The 23839-nt window shown below is 40.2% G+C and overlaps 1 protein-coding gene across 2 annotated transcripts in view; it reads right to left on the bottom strand.

The window, feature by feature from the left end:
- The window catches only part of dntt (deoxynucleotidyltransferase, terminal), a 75549-nt gene that overhangs the window by 37513 nt on the left and 14197 nt on the right, over positions 1 to 23839 (bottom strand). For both annotated transcript variants that reach the window (XM_044215201.1, XM_044215200.1), the window contains exons 4-8: positions 15203 to 15373; positions 11570 to 11641; positions 11246 to 11369; positions 8568 to 8700; positions 628 to 730 (exon numbers count right to left, since the gene is read on the bottom strand). In XM_044215201.1, the coding sequence (XP_044071136.1) occupies positions 628 to 730; positions 8568 to 8700; positions 11246 to 11369; positions 11570 to 11641; positions 15203 to 15373 (603 nt within the window). The remainder of the gene's footprint in view (positions 1 to 627; positions 731 to 8567; positions 8701 to 11245; positions 11370 to 11569; positions 11642 to 15202; positions 15374 to 23839) is intronic.

Raw genomic sequence — 23839 nt, forward strand, 5'->3', positions numbered from 1 at the left:
ATTAAACATGCTAACCATACTCCATATTACCTATTTTATTCTTCAGTCTAAATGGGTCACATATTAGTAAGCTAATGTTAGCTTTGTCAGTTTCTTCAGTTAGTTAACAGTCACATCTGGCCATATGTGGATACAAATATTTTGTGACAACTGTCTGTGCATAAGAATTTTTGTGGTGCAACCATTTTAATCTAGTGATGCGTAACCCTCCAATCAAACACTTACGTTATAACTCAGCTAAGTTTGAACTTATGAAGAGCTGATACAACTGGCTGCTGTAAAATATAATGTAATCAAATAGCCCTGAAACAAATATTGCCTTATGCGGTTTGAAATGTTAGATTTGTATGGAGACCACGCCAGGAGGTGTCAATTCAACTCTTCTCAAAGCTGCAGTTTGTGGTTATGTTGTACAGGATTGCATTATTTTGTACACTTGTATTTATATTATTGTGTTCACACTGCCTGCTGTATCGTCTTCAATTTTTTTTTAAAGAAGAATGGTAAGATATATGTATAAGTAGATATAAAAAATGTAGGGAAAGCACAACATTTCATTCTCAAATGATGGTTCAACATCCTCATTACATCCCTTAAGTGCAAAAAAAGAAAACAACAACTACTTACTTGCTTTTTCAGTATATCAATAATTTCGGGTAGCAGACTCTCCTCCTTCCCCAGCTCAGGTGTGGTCACGATAAAGTCTACGTCATGACCAAACTCCTTCTCCCTGGAGATAAAGACATAGCACGGTTACCCACTCACTGTGTCTAGGAAATAATAAGAAGAATGATCTTTTAGTCACAGCTCTTAACTGATGAAAAAGGAAGGTGGCAAATGGAGCTATTAAAAGCACAGGCCATACTAATGGCACTGACTTTTTTTATTATTCATACAAGTAATTTGTCCTAAGTTGTTAAGTGTAAAAGCTCCGTTTTGTTGCCTCAGCTGTCAGAGCTTTAACTTTTATGAGAATCATCATTTTCTACTTGGATCAGTGTCATAAAGCAGACCCATATGGAGCCTGACTGTGCTTACACAATGCATTTTCTCCGTCAGCACATCTGCAGGCAAGGGGTGTTTCAGTACTGTAAGTGATTATCAAGTGATTATCAGTCAGGAACAGATACAGTGAAAAGCTCAGCAAAGCTGATCAACACCACTGACAAGGTAAATAGAAATTGTCACAATTTTATATTGAATTTGGGAACAGGCAAAAGCTATTGTAATGATGTGCATTGCATAGTGATAACATAGTTTGAGTAACGTTATTGCTTCGCACAAACAGCTACAGCAGGGGTTGGCGTCGGGGTGGAGGGGGGAGTAACGTTAGAAGAAAACATTAGGAGAAAAAGTGTGAGTTTGTTCATTCATTTAGTCTAAAATGGCGACATGAAAGCAGATAGAAATTCTTTAGCATGTGTTGAGAAAAGCAAACTGGGTTCCCGTAGCTAACGGGAAGGAAAGCCCTCTAGAAATCAAAAGACCAGTTTATTCAGGTAATATACTCAATGCAACTAAAACGTAGCGTACGCAGATATAAGTAGTGTGTCATCAGATTTGCCTGTGCAATATTCCACATTTATAACAAATAAGACAATAGAAAGAGGTTTGTGCCGTAAATCGAGCCTTCATTTTTCTGGGAAAAATCTCGCCCGGTGGCAGACAGAAGAGCATAGTGAAAGTTAGGCTTATAGGGAACCAATCTAAACGCGGATGGTGTCATTACTCTAAAGCCATTAAACTGTGCAATTACTCTTTACTTCATAATGTAGTTAAAACAAAAATGTTGTCTATTTCCACATTATGCTTTATTTATGCAATCGAGACACGGTGGTGCGGGCCTCTACAGATGGCGCGTGAGCTACGAGCGTGCACAAAGGTGTTTGCGCTCAACGTGTTATCCTTTGCAGTATTCTCCGAAACGCCAGGGGGCGTAGAAAAAAAAAAACTTTTTGTGAAGAAGCAAGAAGTCAGCGAGTGTTAGCAGAACACATAAACCAACCATGGCTGCACACTCAGCCATACAGCTCCTCAAAGCCGAGGAAGCCTTGTAATGAACTGAAAACTCATATCTATTAATTGCTTCATCACTTTATCTCCGTTATACAACCCCTGAAAAGAAAGAATAACATAACATTTAGAATAACAAATTCCAATGAAACAACGGTTGAATATCCTGTAAACAAATTGATTCGGCTGCCAAAATATTATGTACTCAAACACAGTGCCGGGAACACTGCGTCAAGCATAAACAAAGCTTTATTCACCAGAGTGATGTCTCCACTTCTGAAGATGCAGCTTGAGATTATGGATGTCTGGCTATTTATTGTTTTGTTACAATAAGATCTATTCTCTTTTTAATTCAAACAGTGTCTTCACTGAAAACTTCTTTGAGGACAACACTGTCGGAGCATGCAATGAGCAAAATTTTAATTATGCCATTTTGTTATCAAAATCTTATTCTGAATGTCAAAGTATGTTTAGCCCTGTGTGAATTTGCCACACCCAACGATATTGGGAGGCTGTGAGAACCAGAGGTGGTGTTCTGTCGATTTGTGCTACCTTGTCGCCCCCTCATACTGTGGCATAAATGTGAGCTGTACTTGCTCCTGTTTGTGTTGCACAGTCCACTTGTATTTAACTTCCTCTGCCAGAGTAGAAACCGCTCCACAAAAGAAACATGGTTTGTAGACAGTTATGAGACAGGAGTCAATGGAACAAATACCTCTTAAATAAACTTTAGAACTCATTGTCCCATTAGTGACTAGCTTGCTGACTAACAGCTAGCAAGCTAGATAGCTAGATTTTGAGACCGACTATCATCCCGGCTGGCTAGCATGGTAGCGGTTAGCGCGCCAGCTACAGTATTTCTTTTTTTTATTACCAGAACAAAGTGTACATGTAATGTAACTACATATGTATAATACATACATAAACATATGTACAACCAAAACTGATAATTAGTATATAATAAGCTACAGTAGCTTACCAACTAGCCCTGCGAGTAGTCACTATGTCACAAAGCTTCTAGAACCGCCTTTTTCATGAGAAACCTTTTTAGTTGCTTCAGTAAACAAACATGTAACCCACAAGGTAGAAACACTTAATTTTACTAATGAATACCAAAAATACCATTAACTTCTAAAACACATGGTGACACGAAGTTTAATGTTTCCTATATTGTGAAATCAAACATTGTGTGCAGATGACACATCACCTGTACTTGAAAGCATATTTATATTTATATATTGTGATTTTGAAGCTCTTGAGAGGAGCTGATTTAAGTGGCTATTACTGAAGCCCGCTCCACCTCCACCTGCTGATAATGTATTCCTCCTGCAAGCAAAACATTCATCCTGCTCCAGCCAGTGCATATGCACTTCCAGTCAGTTACAAAAACAGTTGGCCACACCCACGTGTGTCTACACTGTAAGCTCTTGTGTGCAATTCTCCTTACACCCAGATTCACGGAAATATAGTAAAGCTCGTTGACTTCTGTAGTTGGAGTTTCCTAAGAAAGTCTCAACAAATGATCAAAGAAACATGTAACTGCTAGGTACGAGGATTCACTGGCTTTATATGTAGTTCGATCTGCTCGTTAGCATTCGAGCAAGACGACAAGAAAATGGTGGCCTCAATAAACAGTGACAAACTCAGCTGAATTGGAATCTGCTCCAATGTTTAAATAGGAGAGTGAATGTGTTTGTAAGTGTGAGAGCCCTGTGATGGACTGACCACCTGTCTAAGGTGTTTCGCTGCCTTTCACTCTCTACTACTATGAAAAGAAAGAGTGGGTTGCTGTGATTATAGTAGCCCGCTAAAACTAACCTCATATGGCAGGTTTTTCAGCAGTCATGAAAGTGAGAACAATGCAGACACACAGCAAACACCATCCACGAGTGCTGAAGTTGCCCCTCAAATGGCAGAAGCTCCCCCCCTCCCCGCCAGGCTGTGATCCGCTCAAGTTGGCTGCCGCCTTAGCTTTGGTGTACACCGGCGCTACCTGCCAAAAGGCCAGGCATCATTTCAAACTGATCATTACCCAACACCCACTCACACACACGCAGGCACAAACCTTTTGTTAAACAATAGGCGAAAATCATCAGACGTAAGCGCCAGTGTCACAGCCAACAACAAAGCAATATGACAACGAATATTGGGGGGCGATGTGGCTCCAAAGAGCCTCAGCTCCCACGAGGCTCCGCGTTTGATCTCTCCTTCCCGCCTCGAACAAATGAGTGACGGCAGCAAGAGAGAGGAACATTAAAGAAATGGAGAGAGGCCGTGAATGGCTTTTGGGAACGCTTCAAAGGTCACCGTGGCTAATTCAGGGAGCAAGGAAGTATTAGAAAACAGCCATTAGAGCTCCACAAGGCATGATAATGTTAATGGTTAGCGTTAGTGGCAGAGAGCATGTACCCCTGTGCCATTAACAGAATGAGAGCCTGGCTTACAGGTTCACTCAGCAGATGCTGCTTTAGTCGCAGTCATTTAATTTGCACTGTCACTGTATATAATTTATTCTCTTTCTAAAATAATAAAAGATGTGGGAGTACTGACTTTTACGCTTGTGTTTATTCAGTGGTATTTATGTAGGCCTTTATGTGAAAAGTTGACGCTTCGTTAATGAGTTGACTGGTAGGACACAGCTATGTGAGACTGCATCCCAGATTTCCGTCTGCTAAATGAGCAACCTTCCTCTGAACCTTCTAACACTCTTAATTGGCAATGCTGAGATTCCACAACACTTCCAGCTTGTACAGTGCGATCAAGTTGTTAAGTGAATCTCGCTGCTAGCCTCTGCTGCGCTGGCAAAACTCACTCGAGTGCACTATGCATAACAGTGTGCCATGAATAGCAAAAAACCAAAGCGGGAGGGAGACGGAGAGATCGTCAGCATAAATTCAGTTTACCTCCAATCAGAGCTTAAAAACAACCTGATTTTGTCGAAGCGTGGTTGTTTGTGTGTGTGTGTGTGATGGGCTGACATGGGAATAGGCGGTTATTTGAGGAGAAGACACCGTGTCATTACATTATTCAGCTCCTTCCTGATTGCACCAGAGCATTAGTATGTGTTGCGTCTGTGCAGATACCTCCTCTAGTTCAACCCCAGTCAACAGAAAAGTAGACAACAGCATTTCAGACACATTCTCCCGAGCAAAGAGGGTGTTTTTCTTTTTCTTCTTCTTCTCTGCCACTAATGGTGCGGAGTTCAGAACACTGCTTTTATTTAGCATTAGGTATCCACTCCTGCTCTGCGGGAGATGTGGCTGGGAAGATTCGGCTGAAAATATTAGCTTTGATGGACTGTTAACACACTGTACACAGTAACACCGCCAGTGTTTCTTTGAATTTAGTGCAACGCAGAGCAAAGCAGTTGGATTTAGCCAGTCTACTATTTTATTGCGTGAGGGAAAATGCTAAATTATTAATTCTTTCAGCACAAAGCCTATAAAATATACATGGTTATTTACAAATGTGTGTGGACAACAGGGCGACATGTATAAATAATACAGATGTGGGAAGTGTTGCTGCTGCTGGTAATTTTACAGAATGCATTCATCTGCAGAAAGGAGAGAGTTCAGTTAAAAGTAGCTGGTCAGGGGAAAAGAAACAGGTTTGTGCATACCGATGCCTTATTTCACCTTGTATCTCACTTGCTATCTAAGTTTCTTGCTAACACAGAAAAACAAGGTGATAATCAGGAAGATACAACATAAAAACAAGAAAAAGCACTAAGTGCGTGGGCTATACCTCATGATCAGACAGCTTGTTTTGCTCTTTCCCCTGCAAGCTGATAATAGAGTTGGTTTTAAAAATCATGACACCCTGAACTAAACTGATAAGGATTACTTATCTCGGTTGTTGTTCAAGGGAAACAATGCAGCGGGACTCAGCCCCTGTTTGAGGATTTGAGAGCAGACACCATTGCCCCCCCTCATCAGTGTCGCTTTGAGTTGTATTCCAGACAATCTGATTTTAAATAAGATCCACAGCGGGGACTTTGCCGGCTTCACACCGAAATAAATATGGTGCTCCGCTGACACCGCGTGAGCCTTTCACACACACAGAAGCTGTATTTTCAAGCCTAATCTATTTTTAATCCTCCCCCCAACAAAACCGCTTTAAGACTTGTCACCCGCCTTCCACAGCTGTCCTTTCAATAAGGCTAATGTCAGTGGCATCAACAAATCCTCGCCATGCTGTTTCCCTCTGAAGTGGGTGACAGCTTGAGTTTACTGGAGCACGGTGCTTATTCTGTGAAACTTTTGGGAGCCGAGTTGTGTCTTTGTGTATGTTATCCAGAGATGAAAGATTTGCCAGAGTCGAGTATGTCTATTTAAAGAGGTATATAGTATGTGTATTTTGACAAGGGCTATCGGCTGGAAAGATGAAGCTAATAAGAGACTCGACTTCCTGCATGAAATTATAGGTAATTAAATCGAGCTTTGACAGGACTTTAGAAGGGAACATTTTCAAATATGTCACACTGAAGAGAATTAGTGGGTTATTAGTGGTGCTGCTGGCATCTTAGAGAGCATATGAACTATTTTGGTATAATCGGTCTTATAACGCCTCCTGCTGTGTTTAAACCATGTCTAAAGAATCTGCTTTTCAATAAGATAAAGGTAAATTACTTACTTACTGACTTATAATGTATAAGTCATCGTTCTTCAATTATAGCTCTGCATGATTCCAATTAGGTCTCACGTAATTCTCCTCAAGCCTGCACCAAATATGAGATGACAGTAAATGTGTGCTTCATCTGAGTTTAAAGCCATAAAAGCTCTCTCGCAGGCCCCTTTACGCTCTGCAGCAGACTCCTGGCCCATAAATCTTGTGCTGTTCCTCCCCTTCATTCTTGATTTTAACTATCCATGATGCTCTAATCACTTTCCTCATCTCCTTTACCACATTTTCCCCTTGAGGAGCAGTTATTTACATAATCACACATCATTCCAGCTGTCATTTATCCTTTTGAAGATTAGAGACATTGGATTTTTTCTTTTTTCTTGTGCTGTTTGATACTATCTTTACTTAGGAAAGTTGTGAACCTATATCCACTGAGACAAATTAAATATACACCACGGTCCAGGCATTAAAGTGAGACTATGTAACTTCTGGAAGAAGAAATAACACAATCTTCCCCTCACAGAGGAATGAAGTTGAATTCATAAGCAGTAAAATGTATGGGATGTGACTTCCGGAAACTCCACGGTTGTCGTATGTTGTGTGTTCTTAGCTGGCTTGCTAACATTACGTCTGTTCAGAGCTGGGAGGGTGTGTGGACCGCTGCTTCACTGTGAGGATGGAACTGCTGCGGGCAGTCACTTAAGGTAACGCTAAGCTAGCTGTTGGTGGTCAGTAAATCTCCAAAATGTAGACTGGCTGCTTTTAAAACCACAATGTCTTGTTTTATATATATATATATATATATATATATATATATATATATATATATATATATATATATATATATATATAGCTGTGCTAAGTAACTAAAGTAAAGTAACGAGTCATGTAACTAAGTACTTTTGCAGTAGAGTAATTAGTGAAGCTCAAGGAACGCTTATTGTAAAATTTAACTGGCAGCGGTTAGTACATAATATATACTGTTAGTACAATACTATTCCGTACTAAATCAGTAAGGAAAATGAAATGGGACACAGCTTCTGACTTAGCATTTTAGCTTTTGCTAAATTTTTGCTAATTGATACTTGCCACAGTGGTCGTTGTTTTGCAAAAGTTACTTTTTCTCACTTTAAAAGTCAGTCTATGATTATTTTGTACCAAACTTTGACAAACTGGAATATGTTAGAATTCAACAAACAGAGAAAAGGAAAACTTTCATAAGGTTTTTAGATAAAAAAAAAAAAAGAAGAGAGAACTCTCCCTGTCAACATGTAATGTTTGTAGCCCAAGCAGTACTAAAGACCATCAGCTAAGCTGTGGCAGCTCTGTCACCCCTGTTGAGAGGCAAGCGCCTGTCCTTACTGCCAGACTGCTTTTGAATTATTTACCGCACACGCCACCGGTTATGGCTGGATTTTTACAACACCACAGATCGGAGTGCTCCACGCTTACTCAGGCACAAAGCACCTCATATAAAAAAAAGAGCAGCCCAAAGAGGTGGCGACGGAGGGAGGCGCCGGCTGTGAGCAAACAGTTGCACTTAGTAGGCAGCTTTACAAGAGCACTCACCTTGCACTCTGAGATTGACAATGTAGTGCAATGTAAATGCAATACTATGTTGGGAATGACCTGTGCACTCAACATTCAGTTTTTTATGATCAAGAACAAAGAGATCATGATCATGTCCTGTGTTGTCAAATCAACACATTTAAACTACTAATTCATATCCACTGCAGGACCCAGCTCTAATGCTTCTACCCACACACACTCTGTGACTTGCTGTGTATGACTGTAGTTAGTAATAGGGATGAGGATTCAAGCAGACCCCAAAATGAGTTTAACAATAATGGGAAAAAAAGAAAAAATGCAGGATAGGAAGTGTTGCCTAGTACTACCATATGAACACTGAAAGGAGGAGACAAGTCTGGTACCTGCGAAAGCCACCTGTCAGTGCTAGTATGGCGTCCGGTGTGATCACATGGACAGCTTCGTCAATAATGTTCCTCAGGGCGCGGGCCTCTGCTTTACTGACAGCCCTAGAGATGTCTCCATAATGCAGAAAACCTGCAGGGAAAAGACCACGTGGTTATTAGTCTGGGAGCCAGCCATCAATCATAGCCATTTGCTCTGGGGAAGTGGAGAGTCAGGGTGAATTAAAAGTAAGGTAAAATGTGATATGCTCTGCTGGCTGATAGAAGGCGACTAGTGGTGCACGCCTGCTGCAGACACAAGAGGATTACAGCTCCTGTAGATACTGAGCTAAATTATGATTGATGGATTGATGGGTATCTTGTTGATTTCATGAATCTCGCTTTGTATTTTCTCATTTTTCTGCGCTACATAAAAAGCATTAATTCTCTTTTCTTTCTCTTAGACCAGGCAGAACTACACCACCAATTAATTACAAAAACGAATGATATTTCTGTCTGTACTGCAATAAAATAAACGGGATAGTTCATGTTGCAAGATTTACAGAATACAGTGGAGAGATCAGGGTTCAAACACATTTTCCATGTCAAAAGCACACATTATTTCTCTGCACGGAGCGGAGACTGCAGTGTTCCGAATGATGGATTATGACCAGTTTGATGAAGATGTCTGTCAGCATAATACATTATCAGATGGAGTTTCAAACTGAATGGGAACCTGCGAGCTGTGTAATATAATGTTTTGAATTACCACCTCATGCAGTGCTACAGTATATGCACCCAGCAACATCCCGAGCAGCAGAAGAAGCAGAGAAATGATGCAGACAAATGAAAAGCTGCATATCAGTATTTCCCTTTGAGACATTTAACCACGTACATTAAATGCTCTGTGTGATTTCTATCACTGACGACAACTGAGGTTGACGTTATCTACATGTTTGGATGCTACTATATTGCTATATTCCTGTTCACTCAGCTATTTCTTTCCGATTTGAGCATTGCATCGCCTCAGAGAATAATCACTGCAAATATGCTCTAATCTAAAACCTCTTGTGCTGCTCTTCCTTCAGTGTCTATCCAGTTTTTTTAACCAAATCCTTATTTGTTTGTTTTTAGCCACGCTGGTGGCAATGTCAGTCTATGTCAGTCTGACGGACAGTCCACCACTTTGGTCCAGACTGAAATATCTCGACACCTATTCAAATGGTTTCCAGAGGATTAAGCTTACTGGCTTTGGTAATCCCCTGACTTTTCCTCTAGCGCCACCATGAGGTTCACATTTGTGGTTCAGAGTGAAATGTCTCAACAGCTATTGGATGGATGCCACTGGTGCAGACATTCACAGTCTTTTCACAAATTCGCTTTGTTGATCCCCTCAAGTTTCGTCTAGCACCATCATCAGGTTAAAACTTTAAGTAGTCTAACTCTTTGGTTTATGACCAAATACCTTCTAAATGATTGACATTCTCATCAGCCTTAGCTGTACTTGTTAGCATGCTAACATGCTAAACTAAGATGGTAACAGTGGTAAACATTGATGAAAACACTGATGATGTTTAAAGTGTACAGAAATACAACCAGTACCATACATATTATAAAAGCTTTATGGCTAAATGTTCAGAAACATGAGTCAAGCTCTCAGCATGCTTCCTGTGGATACAACGTGCACGATCTCCTCTGCGGGTGTGTGTACACTGTCCGCAACAATTATAGTGTACATACTCACGCGAGATGCACTCTCATCCGTGCGGGAGTTGTCATTGTTCTCCAGCACTGTAGTGGGCGCTCATTTTTTACATCTTTGCTCATCCGACTCTAGAAATGTGACTCAACGCGATGACCTTTCTGGTTACACCATCCTCACACAGACTATGTAATACCGCCACACACATCTCTTAACTCTTTCATAAACCCTTCTGATATAGGTTGCTAATGGCCTAAATGGTGGCATTCTGACACCATCCTCTGGACAATTATTACATTTACTTCACCTCGACTGCTAAAGATCAAAAATTGCAAAAGATCAAAAGCAAATTTTGGACCTCAACTTTTATCTAACAGTTGGGTTTTCTTTACATTGAGCATTACATCCAATTACAATACCAAATATATTAACTACTGCTCTTGAAACTTTTAAAAAATCTTCATCCAAAATCAATCTGTGATTAAACAATATATAATATTGTATAATATTACAAAAGCAATGAAGGTCGATTCCCCATAGAAATATGAACCAAAATCTTCCTTTACAAATACCACTAACATGTGAAATAAATCATAGCTCTCCCACTTCTCATTGTCTTTGCCTTGATGGCCCTCTCTGCCCAGCTGATTGATGAGAGCTCAGGGAATTCCACAGCAAGCGTTCCCCTTCACAGTCACTATTCATTGATTTTTATTAAAAATACCCCTGCTGCCTTTTCCATTGCGTTTTCACTTTATACTCCCTGCTGGTCACATCTCATCTCACTTTGGAGAAAACACATTACAGCTAGAGTCTAACATAAGGAGCCTCCTATGGGACCAAAAAGGACAAAAAAAAATCCCAAATGACATGCAGGCCCCCCTGGAGAAATTTAACGATTGGATCTTTGAGTCTTTCTTGAAAGCAAACTCAAGTTGAAATTTTCAGTCTATAATTTGTGGAGTGGCAGAGTGGAGATGGTGAGATGTTGATGTACCACTTTGTTGCATCCGGTTTAGATGAATGCTGGGGTCTGCCAGAATGTCGCTGAATGAGCGCAGCCCTCTGCGGTACCACTTCTCAGCCGTCTTAGGTCCAACCCCAAACACACTTGTGAACAGCTGGCAGGAAACGAGGTAAGAACGTAATCAAGAAGACATGCTCTGAAATGACAGGCTCTTCTCAGAAGGGGTTAGCATTCAAAGTCTTGAAGAGCTCTATGTCCTTAAGAGATAGCAAATGCAAATCACTTTCACAGCTATTTCAAAGCAGCAAAATGGAGAAAGCAAACGAACGATGGAGTTGTTTTTCATCAACTGACCTTTAGCGTTTGATACCTTTCATCAGAGAGTATTTGCTCGACATCAAACGAACGGCCATATTGAAGGATCTCCTGCAAAACATAAAAGTAGTAGTTTTTCCTTGGTTTCTGTTCCATCAGCAATTAACAAATGGCCCCAAATTGCTGCTCATTTTCCACTTAAATCAGGTGCTCTATCAGGTGCTCTTCATGTCCTGATTTCCATTTCTTTTCAAGAAATAACGACTTTGTTGTTGTGAAACCTGGGATTAATACCAGTTTTATGGCATTCATAAAAAGCCCATGGTAATGTTTTCCCCAGCTTACTTTGTTTGCGCTGAAACAACTTTGTTCCACTTTTAATTGTCTGCCGCTCTCAGTAGAGCACCACTAATTTGCTGGTCACATTTTAACTGTCTTCATTATGTGAAGACATAAAATCAGGCAGCATTTATCTAATTAATATCGGCCATCTTCCATGGGGAATTTGTAACAATTGTTAGTGTTGAAAATGAGAATGTATATTTGTGTTTCACAATAAGTATCTGTGTGCATTTTAAGCTTGTGCATGAAGGGATGACATCTAGTATCAACAAACCAGTGAACCTAAGATCCAGACTGTGAGTACAGTGCAGTTTAAAGCAGCCTTCACTGCTCAATGACGCATCCACCCATCCACCTCTGCTTTTCAACCCTCAAGCTAAGGCCAACCTCAAACGCAAGGGTAATGCTTCAACACACTCCCTGCTCCGGGGAAGACACACTTCTTCACATGCACAACATTTCTCACACACACACAGTGAACACATACTGACTATTCATCCCCAACTCTGCCTCAGTGCTCCCAGACTTTCATGCCAGTAGGTTTATATCTTTTCCCCACTTTGGATGTTCAGTCAGCAGCGAGCGGTTCAGTCGCTGCTGACAGAGTGTCACTCCGATGTTCGCAGGCACATCAAGCGTTTTGTTTTTACTCTGTTTGGTTTCACTTTGTTTTTCGTGTCATGTCATTTTCTTGTTTTGAGCCACAATCTGTTTTTAAAGAGACAACCTAGCGAAAAAAAACTCACTGCTGGGTGTACGCCTGAATCATGTAAGAACAACAGGGAGAGGTCATTTACAGGCAGTCTAATTTGGTCTCCTGAGACATGTGTGTTATTTTGTTTAATGAATCTGCCTCAGTGCTGACAGATTTGACAGTTTTTGAAACTTGCTCTGAGATCCGCCATGTGTATGTTAGGTTTAATGTGTCAGATCGTTGGACTGCAGAGCTTACCTTGTTCTCCTACAGGGACTCGGCGTTCTCTCCAAGAAAACATTTCTTGACACTCTCCCTGACAACTCGCCATGATTTCTGCCCTAAGCACGACTGTAGGTGAGGGAATGATTGCCAAGTGACCCAATACGACTTTTTTTTTCCCAAAGACGAGATAAATTTGTGTGATGCCTGTCAGTGTGTGTGTGCTCATGTGTGTGGCAAGTTTTGTTAGTGTGTCTGTCTGGGACTTGAGATTTCAAAACTATTTGATATCTTTTTGAAAGATTGAACTCAACATTGAATTTTTTTAACCTTCAATAATTCACAGCAAATGTGTTCTGCAAGATGAAATTCCACTTCAGTGTCAACTCCAGATAGCATATTTGCACAGATTGGTATTGTTAGAAGAAGAAAGATTCGGCTACATTCTTCTTCACAGCGCACTGAAACAATCTGCACAAAATTTGAAGGAATACTTCACCAAAGAGTGTGAAATACTCACTCACATAAAGTGAAGAAAAGTTTGTACCTTGCTCCCTCACAGAGGACAGCATCTTACATTCTTTTATCTCTCATGAACATCAAAATGTTAAATGCTCACGATGAGTCAGCTGATGATGAGTCTAATAAAATTGGTGGGTAATGATGGTGATGATGTTTTAACCACTGATGACTGGGTTGAATGATAATGGCTGGATGTACTTGAGATTTCATGTTATGCTGTCACTTGATGTACATTGTTGCACGTGAGCTTGCGGAGTGGATTTTAGCATTTGTTTTACATATTTTTATTATGTTTTATGAGTTTTATTGTTTTATGTATTTTGTGTCCTAGTCCGTGTATATTCTATGTTCCGTCTGGCTCCAAATTTCCCCTCAGAGACAAAAAAGTTAAAGTTAAAAGTTACAGCCAGCTTGGAATCACAACAGTTAGAGTGGATTCTAATGGCTACCCAGAGTCACAAAAATCTAACTTCCTACAATGACTGGGCACTGTAGATTTAAACAAACATTCCTCAAACTGGAGTAAATAGTGCATTTGTTGGGGACTATTTTCAGCTGCGGATTAATACACATTTGTAAGTATATACAGCAACAGGTTGGTGTATGTGGGATTGACTAAAACTAAACTACAGTGCCTGTGTTCATCATATTGAAGGAACATGTGGCTCATTGATGTGTTTTCAATAGTTTATGGACAACAATTGAGCTCTGTTGCGCAGAGGAATGATTGTTCCCAGCTTCTGGGACACAGACCAGTAGTGGGGCCATGGACCTTGCTACCAGGCCACCATAAAAACAATATAGTTCAGCAAACACTGAATAATAATTATATATCTTTATAGGCTATTACAGGCTATTAGTAGGTCCCACATAGCTACACAATCTGCATGTGTTGTCTTCCTTTAATTCCATTAATTAATGCTAACATAGACTCACTAGCTAGCACACATGTTTTAATATATTCAAATGTTTAGAACATAACCACCAGCCTGCAAGAATATTGTCAATATAAAAACAATTCGCTGTGCAAAAAAGGTTGGAAATCGCTGGTTTGGAACATACTGAACATACATTTAAGAGAGGAGAAGTTTCTATTGACGTAAGTTATTGTAATTGTTGTGAGTCCAAGCTGACTATTGCTGCCATCCTTCGCGAAGGTTGAAAACTTGACAAAGCGCCAAATAACACATAATATCTTGAACTGAGGTGATATAACCCACCAACATCAAAACCTGTGTGCAAAATTTGCTACAAATATGTATACAAAGGGATTTTATTGTCGCATAAACTACCACTACAAAGTGGTCAGTGTTACTATGATATACTGGAGTTGGTCAGTTCTCTCAGTATTGTTGCACTGCGTAATAAAGGTGAATAAAGGTCAATACTGCTACATTAAATGACCATCTTGCTGGTTTTGAGTGTTTTAGCACATTAATCATATTATGCTTAGCATTACTGCTGACCATTTTCCAATGCATTTTCCAAAGTGTAGATTGACTTTCTCCCTTCAAGGCAGCCGCTGATGTTAGATCATTTCACAACAGTATGAAAATCACATTCAAGAGACCTGAAAGTTGCGCGGTGAGAGAGGTAATCCATCACAGTAAACAGTGCATTATTTATTGTTTGCACACACAGACTTGATTTGAAAATGCTCCTTGTTTGAAAATTTGAGTCATCCTCTGAAAACTAGCTATGTTGTCAGAAAATCAAATTCAGAAGACAAAATATGAGCAATCATATCAAGAATGTAGTACTTTAATGCATTAAAATGTTTGCTGTCAAATTAAATACTGTTGATTCATGACAACATTACTCATACATAATACAGATGGACTGGCTGTCAGCTGGACTCTGAGTGGACTTTGCATGTAGACTCTGGGCCTTACCTCTATGATTGCCTTAGTGTGTTCCCCCAGGCAAGGCAGGTCGTGAGTGGCCCCCAGGCACTTCACCGCCCAGGGCAGACTCTTTAGAACAGATGCAGCTCTCCTGAAGGCCAGGCATGGACCCTCGATCTCGTTGAATTCATAACTCTCTGCCATCACTTCAAAAGCATCCTATGGGGACAGGTAGGCAAGGACAGGTGAAGGGAGAAAGAAAAACAATGTGGGAGAGAAGATAAGATGGAAAAAAATACACCTGTAAGATCTTGTATAATAAGCATTATAGGAAGGCTTGCATGAATCATCAATTCTTTGAAGCTTTTAATCAAAGAAAAGACAGAGAAAGCTCAGGACAGAAAGCGCGACCAAGCAAAGATGTTTCAGGTGTGCATTCACATGTGAGATGCACTGACCCGTACAGGAAACCAGACAGGGAGCGGAACTCCCTCTAGTTCCTTCCTCCTTCCTTCATCACTCCTCTCTGTCTCTGTCCCTGTCACTGTACAGTAGGGCAGGCTGCACGTTGGGTTTTTTTCTGGATGACTGGACAGAGACATTAGAGGTTGGCAAACATCAGACAGGAACCTGTCATTTTCCACTTGTTCACGGGGGGGGGGGGACTTTCCCTTGTTCAAATGCTCAAACAGGCTGCAGTCAGGATTATGGAATGAATTAATTTACTAGAGAGCATACAGAGAGCACACAACTCTGCCAACTCAACACAATTCTGACAATTCTACAGCCCCCTGCAGCTCTACGGAGCATTTTAGTGTCTCTCAGCACTGTTTTGGTTTACCCGCAACTGTACTATTTTGATTCACTCTCATGGTTCTTAGCATTATCATTGTTGGCAGTTGTTTTTAGCGAAAAGCTCTAAAAAAACACACTGTGCACTACCTGCTTAGCAGCTAAAGAGTCAGATATTTCTTTCATGAGCTGGTGGAGACAAACAGAGCAATAAAGAGAGTTATTAATGGACTTACATGTGTCGGGTGGCCAGAGACATGACTCTAAATTGATGCTATTAGCAATTTTCATGGAGGACAATAACATAACCATGGCTCTGTTCTATTCTAGTTTCACAGAAAGCCATGGCAGTGTGACAGTGAGCCAGCATGCACAAAACCACTCAGGCATCATTAATTGTGTTGTTTACACCTGTGCTTTTCCTGCTATGACAAGTCAAAATATCTGCTGGATGTGTGAAGAGGCAACTGTTTGCTAGAAAGTTTGCCAGATAAACTTTAGAAGGTAATATTTCAATGTTGTATAGCTTGATCCTGCTGTTCCAAAGTGGCAAAAAAAATATCAGTTAATGCAGGTTTAATAATATAATATTGTGTGAATCCGCATCAAAATAAAAAATGTGCTAATAGGGCTGAATTTTGGAGAGTAATTGAAGACTGGGAATGCTAGGATTTATCACAAGGATTAATAGTTAAAATGTTCAGGTGAGTCACACTCATGACCACTGATTTGATATATAAATGTCCTTATTGTCCATATTGCCAACAATACGATGTTACAATTGCTCTGACTGGATATGTGCTCAAGTCCTGTAAATTTAACTGCAATTTCACAGTGCATTCACTAATTATGGTAAAAACGATGGCAATTTCTATCAAAGAAGCCATAACTACAATAAGTTAGCAAGCTAAATGGTATGGTACATCAAAAAAAACTGAATAACTGAAATAAATGGATGACTTTTTTCAGGGTTGTCCAATATGGTAAATATTGGATTGAATATTTGCATGAGGAGAGGTTAAACCAGACTAAGAGTCTACAGCCATGCTAGTGGCTATGTGAGGCTGTGCTTGGGCACAGCGGTGCTTTGAGGTGAATGCTAAGATGCAACATGCTCACAATGACAATGCTAACATGCTAATGTTTAACAGGTATAATGTTTACCATCTTCACCATCATAGTTTGGCCCGTTAGTACCTGCCCTTTGCTAATTAGCACTAAAGACAAAGTACAGCTGATGAGAATGTCAATAGTTTTGCAGGTTTTTGGTCATAAACCAAAGCATTGGACAAACTGAAATTTTGACCTGATGTTGATAGATATCTATCATACTAGACCTCAAGTATGTAACATGAATGTCTGTACAAAATGTTATGGCAATCCATGCAGTAGTTAGATATTTCAGTCTGGTGTTTAGCAATAAATTCAAAATGGCTCAAAATCTGTGTAGGTGGAAATGAGTGTGGCTTATATGTATGGATATGTGTTTGACCACGGGGGGGGAAGAATCCTTCAGCTTCTGCACCTCATTGTTCAGGACTTCTGAGTGAATAGATGAAGTTGTTTGTAAATGGCCACGCGGTGGCGCTATCCTCACCAAACCCTTATCAGTTATTTCTTGGTCCAAAGCCTGACTGTCCACTTAATTTAATGTCTTCTGTAATGTTTTAAATATCCTAGTAACTAACATATAAACTGACTAAATTAGATTAGAACAGTTTTATATCATTTACATTCAACATTTAACCAGTGGATTGTTAATGCACTTCAAGAGAATGAAGTGAGAAAAAAAACACTTGAAACTTCACTGTCACACTTTCTGATATTGGCATGCAGCTGAACATTTTGCACAGTGTTCAGCTGGACTGCTTCACGGTTGGTGCTGCTGCTGAAGCGAAGAGCTACTGTTGTGGACCTAAGTGGAGGAAAACATGTCACCACAGGAGAGCTGGATCACCAGTATAGCCATTCATTAGCCAAACAGTTGATATTTTTACGTGGGTTATGACAAAACATTTCAAATGACATTGCTGTCTGGTTGGTGCAGTGAGGAATAAAGAGCTGCAGGTGAGTGTTGTGCCTGTAATAAATGAGAACTCCCATTATTTCTAATAGGCAGCACTTTCCTGAAAAGTTGAGCTAGTTTTTATTGAAGCAAGAATTCTCTGAAATAAAGTGCCAGATATAGTTCTTCCTGCTCAGCCACCAGCTTAAAAACTATCAGAAAAGACATTAACAATAAGTGGTCAGAACAGTATGTGAACATTTACTCTAACTACTCAAAAAATTTCATGGAAAAGTGACTTGATACAATTATCACATTTCACTCATTTATAGAAGCACATAACACGAAATGCTAATGTGTCATGAAAATCCTCAGAGTATTCTTCTTGCCAAAACCCACACGCATTTTGTGTTATGCGCTTCTTTAAATGAGGGAAATGTGATAATTGCATTGTCTTTTTTTTCAAATTGTAGATGTGCTATCTCACTATGTCGTTTTAATTTGGTGTGTTATTACAATGTCGACCTCCTACACAAATTCTTTTCCAACCCACAAATTTTATTATTAGCATCAAAGAAGAGACTGCCATATTGTCATTTGAGTTCTTTTTAGAAAACCTATTGTGGAAGGCCAAAATCCTCTACCTTCTTTCTACCGTCTTTATTCAAATTCTGTGTATTGATGTGGTATTGATCTGTTAAGTCCATTTCTATATAATGATAAACAATGACTGAAACAATGTGCAAAGCTGCTTCATATACAAAATGATGTTTTTTTCTGCATCACAGAATGCATTTTGAAATTCTCAGAGGCGAGTCACCTGTTCTCACTACAAAGGGTCAAACAGATTGAGTCGAACAAAGTGACACCCATCAAGAGAAATGGTCAATTACATTTGTCCACTACATCAAAGAGAACAACAATCATGCTGCTGCTGTTTTCAAGAGTTCACATGAATGCTAATTTAAACCAACTTAAAATGACTTCAAAGCAAACTTACAACAACAGCACCTTGATATAATACCAGCTTACAGCCAGCATTTTAGCAAGCTACTGCTACATGAAACCATAGACATGTCATCATAGTGCACTCAAAGATTGTCTAGTTGTGGACATGGGCTTGTTGTAATGATTGTAACACCACTGTGTGCTGTTGAACTCAACCTAATGGTGCATTAAAGAAACATTGCAATAAGCTCTCCTGCATATACTCTACATTTATACAGCTCAACAGCAGATAACACAAAATACACCTGTAGAAGCAACATGGGCGGGGGTTAAAATACTGGGTAGATCATAGAAAAGATGCAATCGTTGTTTAAATACGGGGATAACGATGCACACTTTCAGTTGCACTCATTTCTATACACAAAAAGTGATCGAAACAGTTGTGTAAAGAATGAAAAGAGGGAGCTTGAGAGAGAGAAGTTCAGGTCCTGCAAATGCTTTCAGCTCCACACACCTGGCCAATCACTGCATGAAGTGGGTGTGATTGATGGGTTGTCGGTTTCAGAAATAATAGAAATTCAGCCCCCCTTAAATTCCAACATTTCAGATGCTTTTCAGCCATCCAACAAGCGTCAGTATACTCCAACAGAAGTTTGGATTTGGTTTGGTTTAATAGTTTCTTGCCTTTCATTCCTGGTTTGGTCCACCAACTTCTGAGAAATTAGATGGGTCTCTTTGTTCTAATGTTTGATTTACTTCCAGCCCTTTACTTAATCTGACCACCTTTTCACGCTGGGCAGGTATTGTGCAATAACCCTATTTCACAGCAGACAGTTTGACTTGCCATAGCAGAGAAAGCACAGGTGTTGCTAATATCATTAACAATGACTCTGTTCTATTCAGCTGTCCCAATAAGCCATGACAGTGTGACAGTGATCCAGCATGCACAATACCAGGACCCTGAAACTGAAGCAGCTAAATGAAATTTAGCCGTCATTTATTTTATTCTTTTGTTACGGCTGCATGTGTTCCCTGTGTTGTTTGTCCCTTTTCCTCTCCTGTCCTCTCTAGCTCTGCCCAGGTGTGCTACATCTGTTTGCCAAATGAGGTGCACCTGGCCTGGGAATGAGAAAAGCTCCTGTGCCAACATCAGAAGACAGAGGCTTCTGGCGTGGGGACTGCTGGTCTTGCTACCTCTCAGCCTGGGATTTTGTGTCGCTGTTGTGTTTTGACTTGGTTTCTTTTGGTTGTCTTGATTTAGTGTCATGGTTGTTTGTATGTCTTCATGTTAATAAATCCCATGGATTTGGTTGTCTTAAATATGTTTTTGTGTGGTTGGTTTGAGTCAGTGGTGGAGTGTTGTTTGCCCCACAGAGCCACCTATGGGTGCCCCACACTGTGCTTTTTCTAATGTTGCGTTTCCCAGTGGTCCATCTGATATGTATCTTAAGAAATAGACACTAACTAATACAGCTGCCTACACTGGCCACAGAACAGTTTGTACTTCACTCGCAATTTTCAGCGACACACATTATCTTTTGGGCAAAATTTTTTTTTTCTGCACTTAACACAAGCAAATACAAGATGACACATTAAGCTGTGAGGACTGTTAAGATGCTTCTAAGTACAGTGAAGTACTGTGGCTGAACAGATCCAGTGTCAACACTGATGGAAGGCAGGTGCTATGTATGTCCTGTTGTCGGCCAAAGTAGACAATGTTTGATTTTCAGTGGGATCGACACTTTAGGCAACTCTTTCATATTACAGGGATTCATTTGATTCAACATTAATAACTAAAATATTGATTATTGAAGCTTTAGTGTCTTCTCTAAACAGATAGATAGAAATAGATAGCACAAGGAGCTTAGATATTAGTCAGTAATAATTTATGACAGAATTTCATATTAAGCTAACTCCAGCATGCTGCTATTCTGCCCTTCATGTAATGCATGAATCAGTTATGTTTAAGAAGAAGATAATAACTGAAATACATATCAGTGAAAAACCATATAGCCGATAAAACCAGTCTGTCAGTGCACTTTGCTTGAAGGACAAATACTGAAAGCCACTACAGGGACTAAAGCTGAGGAATTCTAAATCCAGGTCCTTGGACTTGATGCAGCCCAGTGTGACCAGTGCTCAGGACAGACTCGGACATATTTATGCCTTCATTTCCTCTCCTCTAGCCAAGCCGCGCTCTGAGGTCACTGCACCACCCGCAGTCCTGTGCAGACATGCAGCCCCAGGTCAGTGAGCAGTAGACTTTAGTCCAGCTCACCCAGGAGACGCACTGACCCGTTTACTACAACACATGGAAAGGGAACAACTCTTTACATTCCAGCAAACACACACACACATACAGATGGGCTCTCTTCACAGCATGCGACAAACAGGAGAAGCAAGCTTGTAATTGGATAGGTGACAGGGCACACTTGTGTTGTGCAAGTGTTTAGTGTGCAGGGTGTGTTATATGTGTGGCTATACTGGTTTGGGGTTCCCGGCATCTTACTAATAATAAACAATGGGTAAACTATGTATTACAAAAAATAGATAATCCATAGTACAACATACAGTAATATAAGAATGTCTTGTGCTGTGAGCCCAACACAAGATGCCCTATGGGGACAATGAGCTAAATCAAATCTGATCAAACTAATGCAAACTGATTAGCATCCACACCCTTCCATTCCCCTTCTCTACTCCCTGCTAAAAATGAAGGTAGGTATAAAACCTGAGAACTTGTGGAAACATTAGGTGCATGTAGTAAAACCCCTACAAAACAATCACATGCTTATGTTCTTAATTTGGAGTCACCTACAGAAACAACAGGGGTGTATATTAATGTTGAAACAATCTAATGACAGGTGCAATACATGGTTTGTTCCTTATACCTTATCCAGTCTTCGAGTCTTTTATCTAAACTAAGCTAACTACAATCCTAGACTCTCTACTGAAATCACAGAGATTAAAATTGTGTCAACCTTCTTATATAAAGCTGCACTAATTAATATATTTCTATTAACAATGGGTCGGATGACTTTGTGTAAGGGGTCGCTCATTGTGACAAACCCAGAGAAATATTACTCAACTCTGCAGTTCCCCTCGGCTCTACAGAGAGGTTTAGCATCTTTTAACTAATTGTTTCGCAACTACTGTTTTGGTTCAGTCTCACCACTCTCATCAACTTTACTTTAAGGCCGCACAAAGCTGTTTTCAGAAAAAAAAAAAAAGCTCTAATAGACGCACTGTACACTACTTGCCCAGCATCAAACGGCAGACAGACAAAGTTAGCAACGAGCTAGTGAACGTAGTGGCGCATTTAGCAGCTAAAGAGCTACATATTTCCCTTAGGAGTTGGTGGAGACCAAAACAGAGCTAAAAGGAGAGTGCATATTGGACATTCATCAGGTGGCCAGAAACATGACTCAAAATGTATGCTAATGTTGCTTTGTGACTGCTGGATGTGTAAATAGGCAACTGTTTGCTAACACAATCATCATATCATCTATGTCAATGTTGTGCATACACCTCGTTGTGCTGCCCCCAAGTGCCCAAAGAAATTATAATTATTGCAGGTTTAACTCCTGGGAGCAAACGTGAATTTCCCAAAATGATGGTGTATTTCTTTAAATCAGATATTTTCTTGATACCTGTGGAGTGACATAATTGAATTATTGCGTCTTGTGGCAAAATCACACTCAAGCAGAACACCCAATTTATGTTTTACTATGTCACCTGTAGAAAAACTGGATTTTAAGACCTTACACACAGACACACACTCTCTGCAGCCAGTCTGTCAACTGTCATGTTGTCTTAGCAGCTGCATGGAGTCAGTGCTGCAGGCACAAAAACCCACTCTGCATATGCGTTCATCTAATTAATGAGGAGCTAAGGCTGGTAGGGGCACTTGGTGCGCATGGACGTTGATATAGCGTGCCGATTTACCCCCTGCCATCGGATATCACGGACATGCCTGCGAGTCATGTTCGCACAGCAGACCGCCTCGCTGCATGCGCAAAAAGAAACCAGGAAAGGAGGTCAGAGAACACACTGAGAAGGGTTTTAACAACAAGGAGATGGATTTTATCTATCCCATATCTAATGAATAAGTAGTGGACATAATTCTGAATTATTTTCTTCGTGTCATTTTAAGGTTTACCTCAAATGAAGAAAAAGAGTTTGTTTAACTTTTGTTTCTACAAACGCAGGAAAGTTAGATGCATTTTAGATATGAAATCTAACAAGATGCTGTCATGGCAAAAATATTAAAACCTTTTCTACATCTTTATACATCTTTCCAAAACACTTAAACCAACCAAGTACTGAACAAGCACTGTTGACCCATTTCTGATCCTTATAGCTTTTTGTCTGTTTGCTCTTTAATTTGAGAATGTTATCTCCATTGGGGGGTGGAGGGAATCAATTTGATGCATTTAAGGTTCAGTGCTCCCATACCCCATCCACCCATCTTCTCATCCGTGATGTTGCTCCCATCCATGCGTTGGAGGCCTTGTGCTGAAGGGAAACAAATTCAGGATGGTTAGCCCTTTCTCTCTGTACCTCTTTCTCTCGCTAAGTCTTTCTATCTATAAGTCTTTCTATCCCTCCTTTATTAGTCGACAAACTGCGTGTGCCTGTGTATTTTGGTTTGTGGGTGTGTGTATATATGTGTGTTTCCATCAGAGAAAAGGCCTTCGATGCTGCACATCAGTCAGCCAAGACACAAATGTCAATTTTTGTGTTGGCGTACGTCAGGCTTACGGTGAAATTATGACAGCAGAAGACTCGTGGCTAAGCAGATAAAAAAGAGAGAGAGAGAGAGGGTGTAGGCTTAACTTGTGCGTGTTCCCAGTCACAGCGAGAGCAAGACAGCAAGAGACAACAAGAGTGAGAGAGAGAGCACAGTAAGAATGGGTAGACGGCGGGGGGAGAGTGTGAGG

The sequence above is a fragment of the Siniperca chuatsi genome, linkage group LG11, assembly GCF_020085105.1.
Source record: "Siniperca chuatsi isolate FFG_IHB_CAS linkage group LG11, ASM2008510v1, whole genome shotgun sequence".
Taxonomy (NCBI): domain Eukaryota; kingdom Metazoa; phylum Chordata; class Actinopteri; order Centrarchiformes; family Sinipercidae; genus Siniperca; species Siniperca chuatsi.